Source organism: Castor canadensis, chromosome 10, assembly GCF_047511655.1.
Source record: "Castor canadensis chromosome 10, mCasCan1.hap1v2, whole genome shotgun sequence".
NCBI classification, from domain to species: Eukaryota; Metazoa; Chordata; class Mammalia; order Rodentia; family Castoridae; genus Castor; species Castor canadensis.
Genome location: NC_133395.1, coordinates 115,855,218 through 115,873,005, shown reverse-complemented (window position 1 = coordinate 115,873,005; position 17,788 = coordinate 115,855,218). Strand labels below are relative to the sequence as shown.

Sequence of the window (17,788 nt, the reverse complement as noted above, 5' to 3'; positions counted from 1 at the left end):
TGCTGATTAACAGCATGTCAGAGATGAATCATGATTACGGCTTTGGTCTGGAGCACAGACCATGCTTTGGAGTAGTGATTTCCTACCTCCCTGAGCAAATCTCTTTAATTAGCTTAAGATCTCTAGGTCTTTGGGCCGATTGGGTAATTGCTGCTGGGAACCCCATGGCACTGCCCCAGAGCTTGTCTTGCTAGACATCCCAGACCTCACCTCCGAAGATCAGCCTTCGGGAATCCTTCATTTCTGAAGGTGATTGCATCTAGATTGAGAGTGAGAGAGAACAGCTCCCGGGAATGCGGGGTGGGGGGCGGGGGGGGGGGAGGAGATATATCTTGAACAGATCCAGGCGCAGGCTGGCTTTGTGATTTATTTTCCTTGTGTTTTGGATTCGCCAGCATTCTCCTCAGCTTACATCACCTGGGGCTTCTCTGCCTTTCCTGATTTTCCCCCCCTAAGTTAAAGGTTTGCACTGAAATGAGTGGGATCTGTCTTCATTTATAAAACCATCTGAACCAGTCCAGAGTCACATGACCCTTGATCTGCCTGCTCGTGCCCTTCTCACATCCACTGGTCATGGGCAAAAGTGTGTTCTGTTGTACGTTTCCAGCCTCACAATGCTCTCTGCTATCTTTTTAAACATCTCATTGACTCATTGAAAAAAAACCCAAGGTGGGGAAAATGTTACAGGCCATGCAAAATATGAGTTGGCCTTAGTTTTAAGTAGTTACTTGATGTACCTTTAAAAATAAAAACATCCTCTGGCTCAAATGGTAGAGTGCCTGCCTAGTAAAAAAAGCTATCCTCTTAGTTCTTCTGATGAGTGCTCTGATCTGAATTTTCACTCCAAGTCTGTTCACTAAAATGTTGCCAGCTTTCTGGAAGATCCTCAGCTGGTTTGAATGCAGTCTTGCCTGGCCTGCCTGGTAAATTTGGGGGTACCATATTCGCAGTGTGGTCCTTTTGAAAAAATGCACTTTTCCTAAATGGCATTTAAACTATTGGAGATGGATGGAAATGTAGCTCTGGGTACTTGGATTCTTCAGGTGGCTTCGAATCTTCAGGAAATTGGCAGTGGAATTCCCTCTCCATGGCTGCTCCTGGCCTCTGGTGGGAAGGGATCCTGCCTCATGGCTGACTTTGTGTCCAGGCCTTTGCTTCTTGCCATATGGCTGGAGCATGGTGTGGGTTTTTGTCTTTTGAATTTTATTCCTTTAGAGCACTTAAGAGTTATCCTCTCCTCACCCTTCCTGGTTAAAAGATGTTTTCTCCATTATGTTCCCATTTGCTCCTTCCTGCTCCTTCCGCCCCTGCTTACCATAGAGCACCAACCAAAGGAATTTCATAGCAGAGCTCCAGGCGTCGGGGGCTTGCTTCTTAGTTCCCTTTGGAACAAATTAAAAGCTACCCGTTACTGCAGCAGATGGGGGTGGTTAATTAACTAAGAATGTGGCACCCTGAGGCCACAGCATTGGCATTTATAGGTTTTAAGTAACAGGCAACAAACAAGTATTTTTAATTGTCAGCTCATTAAATATCAGAACTGTGTAGTAGCTAAGACTTTGGGATCGTTTCCTGAAGAACAGTTTACAAAGCTGTTGGCCAGCTTTGTAAGTGGCCTTGTCTATTTTCTTTTGGTGTGGGCTCTGATTCTAAGACCATAAACCATTGTGGAATTCCAAGCCAGGTTCTAGTATTGAATTACCTAGCTTAGTCATGCATTCATTTATTTAGGCAGAAAACTAATATTCATCAAGGGTTGACAATGTACCAGGCCCAAGAGTGTGGGGCAGGGGTCTTGGGGGCTGCACACCTGCCTACATTGTCTTCAGCATCTCCACTCCACTCCAACTTACACACTTTTCAAAGACGGAGTTACTGGACCACCCAGTTTCCACCACAACTATCAGCAGAACCCATTCCTTAGCCTGATGCTCATAACTTTCTGCCACCTTGCTTTGACTTCTCTGTCTGCCACATCTACAGTCCTCCCAGGCTCTGCATGCTGGGGACCATCCTGTCTAGGAGATGCACCCTTATCTGCGTCATGTACCCTCATGTCACCTTCCCTGCAACTCAGCCTCTCCCATTTATTAAGGCAGGAATATTCTCAGGAAGGATGGCTCAGACACTTTGGAGTTATTAGGTGTCAGATGCTATGCTGAGCACAATAGATGTCATCTTTTGTAGTCCCCACACCAATCCTTCCCAAGAAGTTGTATTCGAATGCCCTGTAACTCAGGGAAATGAGGCCCAGGGAAGTTCAGAAACTTGCCTGAGGTCACACAGTAGGAAAGTGGGTGCTTTGAACACATACCTATGTGTGTTCTCTTAAGCCTCATTCTCAATCTCTACTCCAGATGAACCCCAGGTGAGCCTATAGATGCCTCTAGGGTGGCAACATCACAAGCAGCAGCTCTGATGGGTCAGGTTTTCCTGCCTGCCTGAAGCCAGGGTGCAGAGGACAGGTGACAGTGTGTGATCAGTGCTGATTGCAGGAGGGGAAGAATGACAGTGCATGCGTGTGTGACGTTCACATCCAGTTCATCTATAGTGCTGAAGTTTCAATTGCTGCTGTAAAAATTACCATGAGCTTAGTGGCTTAAAATGACATGACCTATTATCTTATAGTTTTGGAAGTCAACTCCAAAATGGGTTGTAAGCTGCTAAAATCAAGGTGTTGCAGGACTGGCTGCTTCTGGAGGCCTTGCTTAGCCTCTAGAGGCTACTTACATTCTTTGGCCCTTAGCTCCTTCCTCTTCCATCTTCAAAATCACCAGTCTAACAGCTCTTCCCCACCTTTCTCTTCTCTTGCTTTCATTGTCACATCTTCTTTTCTCCAATACTGACCCTTCAGTCTGTCTCTTATAAGAACCCTTGTGATTACATTGGGCCTGATAGAGGAGTTAGGCAGGGAGTTAGGCAATCTGATGGCTGAGAAAGATGACTTGTATGTTAACAAGGAATCAAATCCTGGCCTGCTGACATTAACAGGACATCTGTGACATGCAACAGGGTCTTGCTGACTCACAGTCCCCACAGCCTGTGGAAAACGACAGCCTGGTCTGATCATCCAAGGTCATGAATTCCCCCACCCAACATATAGGAGTTGATAACGCGTAACTCAGTCTCTGGAAATTAATGACACCTTAACCCAGTTTTCCAGGACTGACTGCCGCCAAGTCTGCAGACCCCAATAAAAGCTTGAGGTCTTGGGACCTCCAATGCATCACTTCTTCTTGAGCCTGCCCGCCCTCCCATCTGGAGAGTGCACATTTGCTTTGCTTTGCGTTGATAAACCAGCTCATGCTTGCCTCCTCTGTGTCCATTCTTGCATTCTTTCTCAGACAAGATCTTTCTGGCTTGCGGATCCACTGATATGAATCCGGTGACAGACTCACCTGCGTAACCCAGAATACGCTTTGCATTTCATCATTCTTAAACTTAATCACATTTGCATAGTCCCTTTTGCTATGTAAAACAACAAACTTTCAGGTTGAGGAGGTGGACACGTTTAGGAGGTTATTGTTTCTGTCTGCCATGAAGTATAAAGAGAGCAGCAGTGTTTTGCGGGCCAGCCCAGACACAGCATTTCTAAGGTGGTTTCTGAGGGCTCTGGAATAGCTAAATCATTATTTGATGTGAGTTGAAGACAGCTAGTGGAGCAGCTGCCAGGAGTAAAAGGTCTTTAAAGTTCAGGTAAGAACTGGTATCTGAGGGTTGAAGTGTGGCTCGAGTGGTAGAGTACCTGCCTAACTAAATGTGAGGCCCTGAGTTCAAACCCCAGTACTGCAAAAAGCAAACAAACAAAAAACAAAAAAATCCTGCACCTGGTGTCTTGATGGTGTCTTTTGCTTCTGAGTTCCATGACCAGGCTTGGATGGTCACAGGCTCTTAGGTCTCTGGTTTGTTGTGGAATTGGAATCACTAGTTCACATTTACATCTGCAAAAGTAACATGCTAGTTGAATTGTGGGGATGAATTACTGTGCTCCCCTCAGGTGAGTATGTGGGTTGATGGTGTGTCAGGACACAGCATGATAGGAATAGACTAAGACAGGCAGCCCATTAGGGGAGCAGGACCTGCATGATGGGAAAGGGTTCACAGGGGATATGAGGAGAGGAGAAGGGGATTCTGGACACACAGGAGTGCCTGAAGACAGGCACTGAATGGAACTGCAGTGCTTGAGGTGTTTGGAGACTGGGAAGGAAGTAGCTGGGAAGGCAGGCAGGTGGGAGCCACATCAGGAGTGGTGTAGTAGGGCAGTGAGTCAGGGCAGGGGAATGAGGCTAGATGTGCATGGTTGGAGCTTACCTTGATGGCCAAAGGCCCCAGAGGTCAGAACCTGGGTCTGGTTCATACCTGAATGCTTAGGCCTGTGGGGCTCAGGACAGGCTGGAATGCTCAATGGGCAGTGACCAGATGCCACATGCAAGCCTCACCATCCTTGAGGCCAGCTCACTGGGCCCTCTCTGAACAGCTCCCCATATATCACAGATTTTATGTGGAGGGATTTAGGTTCTTGCATGCATGATACAGCACAACTCACTGTCTTGGACTCCTTTCCACAGTGCATTAACCATTTCAAGTGACTGACAAATGTGTGTTAAAAATGCTGCAGGCCTGAGGGCATGACACAGTAGAACACCTGCTTAGAAGTCCTAAGTTCAAACCCCCTGCCAAAAGAAACAAAAAAACAGAACAAAACAAAACAAACAAAACCCCATGATGCAATAGAAATAAAGTGGAAAAAGGAACAAAGGAAAAGCTGACCAAATCCCACAAGTAAAGTGATTGGTCACTAGCGTCCCTATGTGCCTTGAAACCGTTTTAGAAGAGTGCCTCTTCCACATGGCTTCATGGTCCTCCTCAACTCTCTCTCAGAGAAAAGCTGTATACATTCTTCAAAAAAAAAAAAAAAATCAAGATAGTTGAGGAGAATCTGACCAGTGGAGCAGAGAATAGTTTTTCCTGGAGGATGAAAGTGCTGAAGTACTGGCCACGGCCTGTAAATTATACTTTTGTTTCTCTCTAGTGATGCTGCTGTTTTCCTCTCCATTCTAGCCCAATCACCTTCCTGTTCCCTCTAAAGCTTCTGTCACCCCCATCCTTCTCTTTCACTGGGCCTTATTCAGGTGCTGCCTTGTAGCATTTTGTGTATCTCGTGTGCTCCTCCGTGGCTGGCTCTTTCAGCTAGCCATTTACACCTTGTTTGCCATCTCAACTGGAGATCTTGGAGGGCCATGTGTTTTGAGATTTGTCTGTATCCCCGTTACTCTTCCCTGAAAGGGTGAGCGCCACATCCTTTTAGGAGGCAGGGGCGTGGCTGTTGTGTTTACTACCACACCTGGTATGATGTTTGGCTCACCATGGAAACTGAGTGGGTTCATGTCCTGGGGCTTTGTAAGGGAGGAGAGGTTATGGTTTGGGGGTCTCAAGCTTTGCTCTTGGGTGTTCCCAGAGGGGTTGTGTGTTGTGGGTCTTGGATTGTCTCTTTCCTGTTTGTTTTTCACATCTCTGCCATTTGGCGGTGGGGCAGCCTCTTGTTGTGCTGTGTGACCTTGTGCCTAAGGAGTCATGGATACTCTTAGGATTCTAATAAGGTAATAGTACTTTCCAGAGTTTCAATTCAGGTGAGGGGTTGAAGAGTTCTGGAGTCTTTTATATGTGGGGAAGAGAAGGTAGGAGGAGGAAGCTAGAGAAGGAAGGTGAAATCAGACAGAAGGGGAGCCCCAGCAGCAGATCAGGGATTGCTGGGGCACTTCTCCTATTGTCTTAGGGGAAGTTAGTACCCACTGATTTAGGTTTTGTGTTACTGCCTGCCTTGGAGTGGAGTGGAGTGTGTGTGTGTGTGTGTGTGTGTGTGTGTGTGTGCTTCTGTGCAGCTGTGCTTTCCCAAGGCCCACTTATATCTGAGCTCAGGGATATGGTTTCAGTGGGCGTGCCTGGCTTCAGGATAAGCAGCGTGAACATGCCTGCAGCATATGGATGTGATGGGGTTGTGGCCTGGAACCCTGGGCCCCATCAGCAGTGTTCTCCACATCATGTCTCAGTAACAATTGCCCATTAAATACCAGGCTGCCAGCATATGGTTTCTCCCAACATCCTCCTTGTTAAGTGGAAATGTTAGCTGTGTGGTTAGAATATTTTCCCATCATTTAGCGTTTCAGAATTAACATAGTTTAGAGATTTTTGCAATTAGTACTGAATGGCCCATTTGCAGATTATTAGAGAAACAGTTTAATTTGGGTCTGTAGATCTGGAGCTGCTCTTTCCCATGATGGATAAACTGTGGGTTAGGGAAAGGCAGGATCAGCAGGAGGATTCGAGGCTCCCTCTGTGGCTGCTGTAATTAAAGTGGGAAGTCTGGCAAAGTTATTAGTGCTGCTATTAAGAGTGCAGATGGCTAATGGCCACATCACCAAGAGTTAGGAGTTAGACCTTTTAAGGTCTTTTTACTTTTTATTTTATGACCCACCCTGTGTATTCCAAGCATAGGTATGGAAGCAGTGAAGAATTTTCTCATTAAAAGTAACGGCTTATTCCCACACTCATTCCCAGTCTTGGAATGAGAAACTGGTTTCCTTAGACTTGAGGAATTGCCTATCTGTCCTGGCTTAATAGAGCTTTCGGATGAGGGTGTCTGGTAGGCAAATTTTATAACCAGTCAGTGCTCAAAGTGGATCCAACTGGAAGAGCTCCAGTTGGCAGCCCTGGTCTCTCTCCCAATTTTACTGCTAATGAATTATTTAACCCCGAAACATAGAACAGCCTTCTCCTGTTGTCTTAGGGGAAGTTAGTACCCATGATCCTGGTAGCCTGGCAGTTTGAAAGCTCTTGGATGTTTGGCATTTGAGGGGAGGGGGTCATGGAATGGGTGTGAGGAGTGGTGGCTGATAGGTGGAGACCCCCCCCCCCCCAGGTCTCTGCCCTGCTCTGAGCATTTAGACTCCATGGGGATCTGTGCTGCAAAAATACATTGGCTTCACTTGGCCTCATGTCTCTTGTTTTCCCACAGGGTGTGGGGCCCACCAGCAGAAACAGCGGACTGCACAACATCACCTTCAGATACGACAGTAAGTAATACTTGACCGCGAAGAATGGAGCTCTTTCAGTAATCTAAAGCTTACATGCTTGTACTTCATCAATGACACTGCAGATCCCAAGGCTGAGGACTTTTCTAAACCTTTTTGTCAACAGCTAGAGCACCGTAGTCTCGATTAAACCACTAAAGTATTTGGGAGCTTGAACATGTCAAGTGTCTTACATAGTGTTTAGAAAAGTTATATAATAAAGGCCTTCCCTGAGCTCCTTAGGACATACCTGAAGAACAAACAAAGAGGTCATTAGAGCCCAGCAGGGGACAAAGGAGCAAAGCTGCCCAAGCAGGATGCTAGGGAAAGGTAGGGACTGTAGCAATCTGGGTAGCCTATGTCTGGTTCAAAGTAGGCATTGACTTCTTTGTGTGAGGAATTCCCACAGAGTGTAGCTAGGATGGAGTTTTCAAGAATAGCCAGAAATTTGCCTTTTTGGTGAACATTTTAAAGTATTGGCATTTATTTAAGTTTTTTCATAAACTCAGAGTGAGGCAACTGAATCCGGGTCCCACGTTGGCCCAGGTATCTCCAGTTGGCCACCTCTAACTTAGGCCTTGGTACCAACTTTCAGTTTCCCATCTATTTGTACGAGCCACGGCAGGTGTCTTGGTTTCTCCATGCTTCAGTTTGCTCATATATAAAAAAAGATTAGTTTCTTTCTCCTAGCATCATTTTGAGGCTTAAATGAGGCACTGCTTATACCTGTTTAAAGTTGGTAGCTGGCCTTCAGTGGACGCTCAGTAAGTGCTATCTGTTAATATTAGAAGTCATTCTAACTGGGGTTTAGTACAAGCAAGTTTTTTTGCACTGTGTCTTAGCAAAGTTTGACTTTTTAAAAAGTCTGGCTGACTTGTTTTCTAAGGATGCTGTCTGATTAAGCATATGGGATCTTCTCTAGGCAGCTGCTTTCATTCCCAAGACGGTAGTTGTATAGACCTGGAGTATTTTTAGCCTTATGAGCCGTAAGTCATATAAAAATGACTCATAGTTGGTGACTCCTGACATCTGATTCAGCTCTTGGAGAAGGTTAATGGTTCCTGGGATTAGGTCACACGGAGGCCTCTAGGATAATCAGTGCTAAGGCAGAGTTCTTGAGGTCGTGGATGAGATACAAATATGTATGTCAAATTAACATCATCGTTGCTGGCATGGGAATCTTAATTTAACCAATGGGGACTTACACAGGACACTCAAGCATTTCATGTTAGTGGTGTGTGCGTGCTCTGAGTAAATGCTGTGATGGTAATGAAAGATTTGCAAGTCCATGATACTTGATGCAGCTAAGTAAAGACATGTGTAAGGGTCTTTCTTTGAGTTCAGAAAGTTAATTTCTAATATACGCTCTTGGTCCTGGCAGGTCTTGTATTACATTCAAGAGTTCAAAATTTTCCGGTCAGCTGAAAACAAGCATTTGCCTCTTTAATTTAATATGGCGTGGTGAAAAAGGATCTATACCTGTAAGAGTTAAAAGCATCTTATTGTTCTCTTCACTATACTAAATTTTTGGCCCATGTGCCTACGCTTTTGTCTTTGTTATTACTTTTTTCTTAATTCTGCAGCATTTAATTAAAATTTAATTCACAGCTTGCATTGACTCCTGGGATGTTTGAGGCTCAGTTGCATTTTGGCAAAATGTCATTTGTATATAAAGTTTTTTGAAACCAGAATCCAAAACTGTAAACTTGCTAATAATTGGATGCAGGCTGTATAAAAACTTATTCAGTGTTTTTCGTTGAAAAATATATCTCTGTCTTCTACAATGAAGTTCTTGCTGTTGCTCAGTTGACTGGACTAGTTCTGTTTGAAATAGCTAAGAACCAATTATAATAAAGTTTTCACCAAAATTACTAAACTATATAAATCTTTCTTTTTTTTTTTTTTTTTTTTTGGAGAGTCTTGTTATGTAGCCCAGGCTAGCCTTGAACTCTCTATATAGCCAGTGCTGGCCTCAAACTTACTATCCTTCTTCCTTCGTCCTACCGAGTGCTGGGATTATAGGCATGAATCACCTTGCCAGCTTTCTATTCCTTTGTCATTAAATGTTATGAAGAAAGAAAATGTCTTTCCATTAAGTCATAACAATTTCTCAAGTCTCCTTGCCTCCTATGACCCTGCGTTCCACATTTCTTCTTTAGGCTTTTGAAGGGGGTATGCCTAAGTAGACTACACTACATTTTCTTAATTCTTAGACTTTCTGTTTGCATAATTGTATTTGCAGAAACTCAAAGAGTATTAATTTTGGCATTAGGAAGGAACAAAGATAAAATCCCCAATGATTTGCTCTTGTTTGTACATCTTTTCAGAGCTAAGTCAAAAGTTTCCCTTACATTATAGACCTCAACAAATGAAAATACTGGAACCTTACAAGTCTGAAAGACTCTTAGTCTTTATTGGGAAGCTGGTCTCAGTGAGCGTTTTTGCAGACTGGACACTCTGGTTCAGTGCTTCTGCTAGAAGTAACATGCTAGGTACTGAGGCCAGAACACGGGGCCCTGGTTGGCTGCTTTTCCTCGTCCTGCCCCTGGGCCCCCTGGCTTATCCCTCATGGTCACAGTTTCCTCATTTGTACCATGTGGGTGTTAGATGTTAACATTTTTTTTTCCTATTCTAAATTTCTCTTCTATACCAGAAAACACACGTAGATTGCTTTGAGAATAAAATTTTCATCAGAAGTAGAGTGTGGCCAGGTGCCAGTGGTTCACACCTGTAATCCTAACTACTCAGGAGGCAGAGATCAGGAGGATTGTGGTTTGAAGCCAGCCCAGGGAATAGTTCGATGAGACCCTATCTCGAAAAATTCTTCATAAAAATAGGGCTGGTGGAGTGGCTCAAGGTGAAGGCCCTGAGTTCAAGCCCCAGTACCACAAAAAAAAAAAAAAAAAAAGAAGTAGAGTATGGTTTTGTTATGACTATCTTTTCAATTGCAGTAATATTGACATACAAATGTGACAGCTTTTGAGGTGGTTGGAGTTTAGGGAAGAGAGTGTGCCTAATGTGCTTAGGCAGGAAAACAGGACACAAGGCATCATGGAGAATGGAGTTTTACAAGTAGAGGGTGCGGTTTAGTGTATGAATGCTGTATTTCATTAAGAAATAAAAAAGGAATATTATGTGCATATTACAAGGCTTGAGAGGCTAGCTCTGAGAATGTTAATAACAGTTACCTGTGTGTGGTGATTGAGTATGAATGACTTTCACATTGTTTTGTTCTTGTATTCCTTTGTGGTTTTCAAATGACTGAATATTTTTAGATATAACAATGGGGAATGCACTGTACAACTTACAGGGGAAAAATGCAGCAGATTCACCGAGTATCTGAGAAATGCCCTGGAATACTTCAATCCAAAGAAGTCCCCCTTGCTTCAGTGGGATGCCAGGCAGGTTTGGACCGTTGATGATGGGAAGACCTTGTGCAGTAGATGCTGAAGAGGCTATTTGAATTGAATTGTTGAGAAAGAGATGGAGATGGAGTAGCATGAGGATTCTGGGTTGCTGTCTGCTGGGACTGGCCAATGGTTATCTCAAGTCCCAATCTGATTCTGGCAAGTTTTTAGGGACCTTACAGATTTTTGAAGGTGTACTTAGCAATACAGCTGCTTATGTGGTTGTCGCTACATTGACAGGAGGTGGCAGTGAGTAATGTCCTCAGACAGAATCAAAGGAGGCGATTTTGGGGGTTTAGTGAGGATTGTGGGCATCTTTGATGACATTTAGCTTCTCAGAGGATATTTGAGGATGCTAGTTGGTACCCTGTCGCTCAGTCACTCAGTTAGTACTTGTGTAAACACTGACTTCCATAATCACCTGGCTATGACCCAGTCCCCTTGGAGTCACATCTGTACACCAGTTCCTCCCCACTCCCACTTGACCTCCAGGTTTCCTCTAAAAACAAATCCCAAATTATTACTATTGTGGCACTGGGGTCCGAACTCAGGGCCTCACGCTTGCTAGGCAGGCACTCTACCACCTGAGCCACTCTGTCAGCCCACAAACCCCAAATTATTTAGCATTTTTTTTTCTTTAAAATCACTCTAATGCGAGAAATTGGTTGAAATGATATAAATACTGATTGATTTAGGTAAAATCATAAAAGAAAAGTTAATGCCAGATACACAAACTCCACATTGTGAATGACCCTCAAGTACTGTCCTGGAATTTAACTGGGGGAGGGCGGGTGGCAGTAGGGGTGCTATAAATAAACCCCTCTGCAGCATCTTACAGTGTAACAAACCATAGGCAACCTTTCATTTCATATTTGGGCTTTTGAGGCACATGTCTTTAAATAGCATGGATTTGGCTACTTCCAGACATGTTCTGTATAGTTTGGTAAGATGAAATCGAAAAGTAAAAATTTAGAAGTAACCATTCTTACTTTCCCAACCTTCCAGACTGTACCACCTACTTGAATCCAGTGGCAAAGCACGTGATAGCTGATGCCCAGAACATCACGATCAGCCAGTACGCTTGTCATGACCAAGTGGCAGTCACCATTCTTTGGTCCCCAGGGGCCCTCGGTAAGTGGTAAATCATCAGGTCCACTGTGATGGGCTGGGTGGATGGTGCCCAGTGTGCAAGTCCCACACGTGATGATCTCCCTGCAGGCAGGTCTGAATGAGAGTGACACCAAAGTCACGTTGGGCACTGGCAGTTTGTGCTTTGTTGTGTCTGCTTGCTGGTCATACACAAAGCTTGAGGCTGGGCCCTGTGGCTCTTCTTTTGTTTCCTTGATTATTGTTGAGAGAGTTGTGGGTCTGAAAAATAACAGTGTGCGGTTAATAAGGCACCAAGGCCTTGGCCTCTCTGTGTCTCAGCAATAATCAAAGGGAGTTGGGCGACAGTATCAGGAGAGCTTGTGGACTCTCCAAGGGATAAATGCTTTGACCTCCAGCATTAGTGGTCTCTGTGGCCACAAGGACATGTGGGCTCAGCATTGGCACATTTTGTGACTTTTAAGGAAAATCCTGGTTTTCATGACAAACCATGAAATGAATGAATTTTTAAAATTGGCAACCAATTGAAATTTTATTTACACTGTGTGGCTCCCACAAAACACAAACTGAAACAAAGAAACAGAAATAAACACACCTTATCCAGCCAGATTCAGGTTAGGTTTGAATCCAGAATTGGCCCTTATTTCTTTCCTTCCTTCCTTCCTTCCTTCCTCTCCCTCCCTCCATCCCTCTTTCTTCTTTCTTTTTTGCATGTATATGTGTATTTGGTTGTTGTTTGTTATTTGTTGGAGACAGAGTTTCACTATGTAGCCCACGCTGGCTTTGAACTCAAGATCCTCTGGCCTGAGCCTCATGAGTGCTGGGATTACAGGTGTGTATCACCATGCCTGGCTGGAAGTGACCTTTCACACAAGGCACTTAAGCCTTATGGATCCCTAGCTTCCCCATTTGCCAAGTGGCACTTCTCATTAGAAGTGCCTCAGGGTTTTAGGCATACACAGTAAGTGCCCAGAGAGTACAGTCAGAGAAGATTAGCTGATTATTACTTGAATGTGGGTTTCAGCCCTGCCCCACTGATGTTGCCACTGATCTTAGGTATTTTCCAAAACCTGGCTAAGTTTGGATATCTTAATCTGACAGTATAAAACTCAGAAGAACCAGATTGCAGGGAGGAGTTGAGTGCAGGGTGAGGGCGGTTGGAGTAGGCCATGGGCCTGACCTACCTGTGCACATACATACTTCTAGATCTGAACTCTCTGGGTTTCTCAAAAATAATATTGCCTTAACATTTAAAGATAAAAACATTCTATGTAGTTAAAAGGGAAGTGGTTATTCCATGTAAGGCTTAAATGACCAAGGCTTGGTCTGAGGCACTGGAGGCACCTAGTTAGAAAGAGAGTAAGAAGTGTGAGCTGGGGGTGGGAAGACTACTGAACTGGACAATGAGAGCAGAAGGCCATATTTTCCTGGACGGTGACTTATGGGTGGGATGAATGGACAGGTTCCATCAGCTTCTATTAGGTTTTATCAAGGAAACTCTGGAAGCAGGAAAGCATGTGGGTTCCAAGGTTTGAATCCCACCTGTACCATTTCATTCCTCTGTGACCCTGGGCAAGTCAGTTAGTTGTTGTTAGTTTCCTCATCTGTACATGGGAATGACAGTGTCTTCCTCCTGTGGTTGCTAGTTAATGAGTTTCAGATGATCTGAGAGAGAGCAAGCGTGTTCCTTCAGGGGAAGCTTCTCTGTAAGACTGCTGTTCATTCTGTAACTTTAAGAGGTGTTGGTGGTTCAGAGGTTGCAGAGACAAACACATCTCTGCAAGTTACACTTGCTGCCTCTGCCTCCAGCCCCAGATTTGACATAATGATTTTTCAAGCTAGCCTTTGAAAAATAAGGACGAGTTCCACCCATACTCACCCCAGCTGATTAGTTTTTAAGTAATTGTGAAATGCATGCCATTAATCCTATCAGTCACCTGACTTTTGTTAAGCAATAGTTCTGGGATCACTGCGTAAATTAACTTAGTATAAATAATAAGCATTTGTTCAAAAATCTTTTTACCCCCCTTTTAAATAGTTGGTTCAGAGACCTTGTATCTTGTCATCACATCTTGTCACCACAGACTGTGGGTCTGCTGACTGTCACCTACTGAAAGTTTGGTGATTGGAAAACAACATGGCAGAGTTAGTTCCTGTGCACTATATAGAACTCTGAACCCTAAAATATAAGGCTTTAATAGTGACTCCTTTGCCCTACCTACCATGAAATCTGTACTCTTCATTGCGTAATTATAGGATTGGAGAACCTATTAGAAAGAGAAAAAGATTTCCCTGGCCTTTGCCATCAATAATTTTCCCACCTGGTTAATTGCCTCCTGTGTAATTACTTTTGCCCTGGGAGGGGAAGGGTTGCAAATGTCTCCTTGTCTAGTGTTCAGAAAGAATGTGAAATCGATATCTTGCCAATTGAGGCTGGCTTTGGGGATCTCCAGCTGCAGTTGGGCCACTCCAGTCTCCATGGGATACGAAGCCCCAGTGCTGGCTCTTGTGGCCATCAGAGCTTAATCCTTTTGAAAGCATGTAGTTGGATGTGGAGTGGGGGGAGCTCAGGTGGCTGGAGGTTGGGCCGGTGCCTGTGCCTTTCAGCAGCGCTGTGGGTGTCTCCGGGCCTCTTAGGGCTGTATGAAGAGCAGCCCTTGGATGTCTGCCTTTCAGGCATGATTAGAGTAAGAACTGCTTTGTAAGTCACATTGCCATTCCCCTGAAGTATTTAATCTTAAGCCTGGGAGCCTCTTAGGTGCAGACACATACTTTGTTGGGAATTTTGTACTTTGCTCATTGAAAAATGCCAAAAAATAGAGGACTAAAACTTCAAGTTGAAATGTGGCTTAGGGGCATTCCCCAGTCAACATTGGGAATTATCATCAGATGAGTGTACTTTGTTGAGTGACCTAGAAATGACACCTTCCACTTTTATGGTTAGTTGTGACTTGAACTGAAATATTTGAACTTTAATGTCACAGAGGCGATGGGTATTTGTAAAATGGCTGGGTAGATTAGAGATTAATTATATCAGCAAGGATAAGACAAAGAAAATTACCTGGCCTGTCCCAGAGGAATGAAGGGTATGCACTTGGCCTTTGTATGGACTTACATATCCTGGGCAAGGAATGAAGTCTTTTAGCTATGGTGTGCAAGTGGAGAGGACTGCAACCTCGGAGGAAAGAGAGTGTGTTGAGAAGTAATTAGGTCTGCTTTTCATAAAAGCATTCTGCTTTGCTTAGGCATCGAATTCCTAAAAGGATTTCGAGTAATACTGGAGGAGCTGAAATCGGAGGGAAGACAGTGCCAACAACTGATTCTGAAAGACCCGAAGCAGCTCAACAGTAGCTTCAAAAGAACTGTAAGTCACACTTGGGGAATGTGCTCCTGAAGACACACCATTGTTCCTGGGGTCTGAATGGTCTATTGAAAGTCTGAAATTGGAGAAGGAGGGGCTGTGGGGTCTCACCCAAGGTGGGCAAGATTGGGGAAGCAATGCCAGAGTGGACTCCACACTCACAGGGAAACTCTTCAGCACCTCTCTGTGGTAAACACACCTCTCCGGTTACAGGAGCAGCCATCCCGGAAAGAGGGCTGTGTGGACTTACCCTTCTCTCTCCACAACTCTCAGGTTCAGCCCTAACAAGCCTGTCAAAGAACAGGCAGCACTGTTCATCTTCTGAGTTAGGGATCCAAAACCCAACCCTGGTTTAGAAAATAGACTTGACTGCTTCCCTGGGGCATGGCCCCAACTCTGGAACTGTGTATGAGCGACAGTCTGCGTAGGAGAGAAGTTCTCCTATGTAGGTGGAGGGGTGGGTATTTTCTCCATGACGCCACATGTGTTCTTGTTCCCTTTTAGGGAATGGAATCTCAACCTTTTCTGAATATGAAATTTGAAACGGATTACTTTGTAAAGATTGTCCCTTTCCCTTCCATTAAAAATGAAAGTAATTACCACCCTTTCTTCTTCAGAACACGGGGTGAGTATGGTCTTTCCTACCTGGTTCCAGTGAGGAGATGTTTCTTTTTCTTTTTTTTTGTGGGTCTGGTTTTCTTGCTTTCAATGATTTCTCTACAGAGATGAGTTCAAGAGCACACTAGATACTGGTATAAAATGAGCAGGGTGAGAAGAAAAGCATCCAGTAATGTACTTTTTTTTTTTTCTTCGTCTGGGGTTTGAACTCAAGGCTTCATGCTTGCTAAGTAGGCACTCTACCACTTGAGCCACTCCTCCAGTCCCAGAAATGCACTTTTAAAACTAAGCTTAGGCCAGGCACTGTTAACCTAACTGGAGACACCTGCTCCTGGTTTGTTCTAGAACAACCCCGACAGTTTGTTTGTTTGTTTATTTATTTATTTATTTATTTATTTTAAAAGGACACTGTGACTACCATTAAGGCAGCCATATATCAGAATAGTGTGATTTTTGTGGGCTGGGGGTATAGCTCAATGACAGATTACTTGCCTAGTATGTACGAAGCCCTGGGTTTGATCTCCAACACCAAAATCAAAATGTGATTTTTAAAACCCAGGAATAAAAAGTATAAATTGATTTTTGGGGTAAAGGATAGGAACATGATATGGTCCTATCTTATATCTGTTATCAGGAGGGAAGTAAGGAGTAGATACAGAAATTTAAGTAGTATTCCTGAGACTACTTCTTTCTAAAAAGGCCTAGTTAACATGAAAGTGCCAGGCCTTGTTGTAAATGCTCTCCAAATATTAATACAGTTTATCTCTATAATAAATCATACACAGAGAGAATAAAAGCCTGAAGGTGGGGTTTGAACCTCAGAAGTCCAGCTGTGGCATCTACACCCTCAACCATAGCCATGCTGGATTCTAGATGCTCAGTTTTCCCATCTGTTCTGTTTTGGTGTCTCTTTAATCTTCCTGACTCATTGCTTTCAAATTTGGTTGCCAGTCACCCTGGCACCTGCAGTGGCTCCTTCCTGCCTCCAGATGAGTCTTCCATCTGGCATTCCAGGTCTTGGATGGCCAGCTGCCCGCTGAATCTGACATCCCCTCCCTGTGGTCTGGTCACAGTCTTCATCCTCTTTGAGATTTTGGTCTCAGCTCTAGCCTGCACCATGTTTCCCTTTGGTGAATTCTTAATGTGGTTGTTCTCTATGTTGAAAAGTTATTTTATAACAATTGGTCTTCTTTTCTTAATTTAAATGAGATTCCATAGGGCAGAAACCATGCATATGTCAAAACATCTCCCATGCATAATAACCAGATAGAGGATTCAAAGATGTGTTTATAAAAACCTTTCCTAAATAAAAACTAGCACAATTTCAAATTTTTCCCCAGTGAAGTAATTTGTGTATGGTGTGAGGAGGGAGCAGGATATGCGTTCCTGGAATGCAGGTGTTTGTTACCATTTCAGTGCATCATGGCTTTCTTTCATGTTACCTTCTACTTTCTTGACATTGTATAACGCCAAGGTACCAGGCCCTTTCCTAGATGCTTTGTGAATATTAATTCAGTTTAGCTCTGTGACAACAATTATGGGTATTTCCAGAAGATCCTCCCTGGGTTAGCAGCAGGCATGTTGGACTAGTCGTTTGGCCTCTGTCAGTGTGTGTGACAGTGTTTGAATCCTGTTTCAAAGGTGCTGACTTGGGGTGCCTGGTTCTCAGTGCTGATGCTACTGTGTAGCAGATGCCAGCCTGTCATTTTGAAAGCCCATCAAAAAGATTTTAAATTAGAATGCTGGTGAGGTTAAAATAACCCCTCAGCAGGTACCAGAACCACTCCAAAGTTCTCTCCTACATGAAACCTCCACAGTGGGGCAGGGGCTGGCATTATTTCTGTTTACAGTTGTAACAGCCTCCATGACAGTTCTACTGCCCTTGGCCACCAGTCTTGAAAGTATGTAATATCTGACAAACTTTTAAAATCTCCATGACTTTACACTGTTTCCATTTATGTGGCATAAAATGCACCGCTTTAATATTTCTATACTATACCCTTTAAATTTTCGTAAGATACAACTGCTCTGTAGTGAAAATCATTGTGGAATTGATGTATTTTATAACCTTTCCAGCAGCACTAGGCACAGTATTGTTGTATTTTTTTAACTGTTGCATAAGAAAAATGTAAAATTGTCCTTAAAAGAAAAATATGTTCTCTCTTAATAGCCTGTGACCTATTGTTACAACCTGACAACCTGGCCTGTAAACCCTGTAAGTACAG

The 17,788-nt window shown here is 43.8% G+C and overlaps 1 protein-coding gene across 2 annotated transcripts in view; it reads left to right on the top strand.

Annotated features, from left to right (window-relative positions):
* Positions 1-17,788, top strand: part of Il17rd (interleukin 17 receptor D) — a 70,707-nt gene that overhangs the window by 34,838 nt on the left and 18,081 nt on the right. For both annotated transcript variants that reach the window (XM_020156509.2, XM_020156508.2), the window contains exons 2-6: positions 7,016-7,073; positions 11,483-11,608; positions 14,830-14,948; positions 15,450-15,570; positions 17,734-17,778. In XM_020156509.2, the coding sequence (XP_020012098.1) occupies positions 7,016-7,073; positions 11,483-11,608; positions 14,830-14,948; positions 15,450-15,570; positions 17,734-17,778 (469 nt within the window). The remainder of the gene's footprint in view (positions 1-7,015; positions 7,074-11,482; positions 11,609-14,829; positions 14,949-15,449; positions 15,571-17,733; positions 17,779-17,788) is intronic.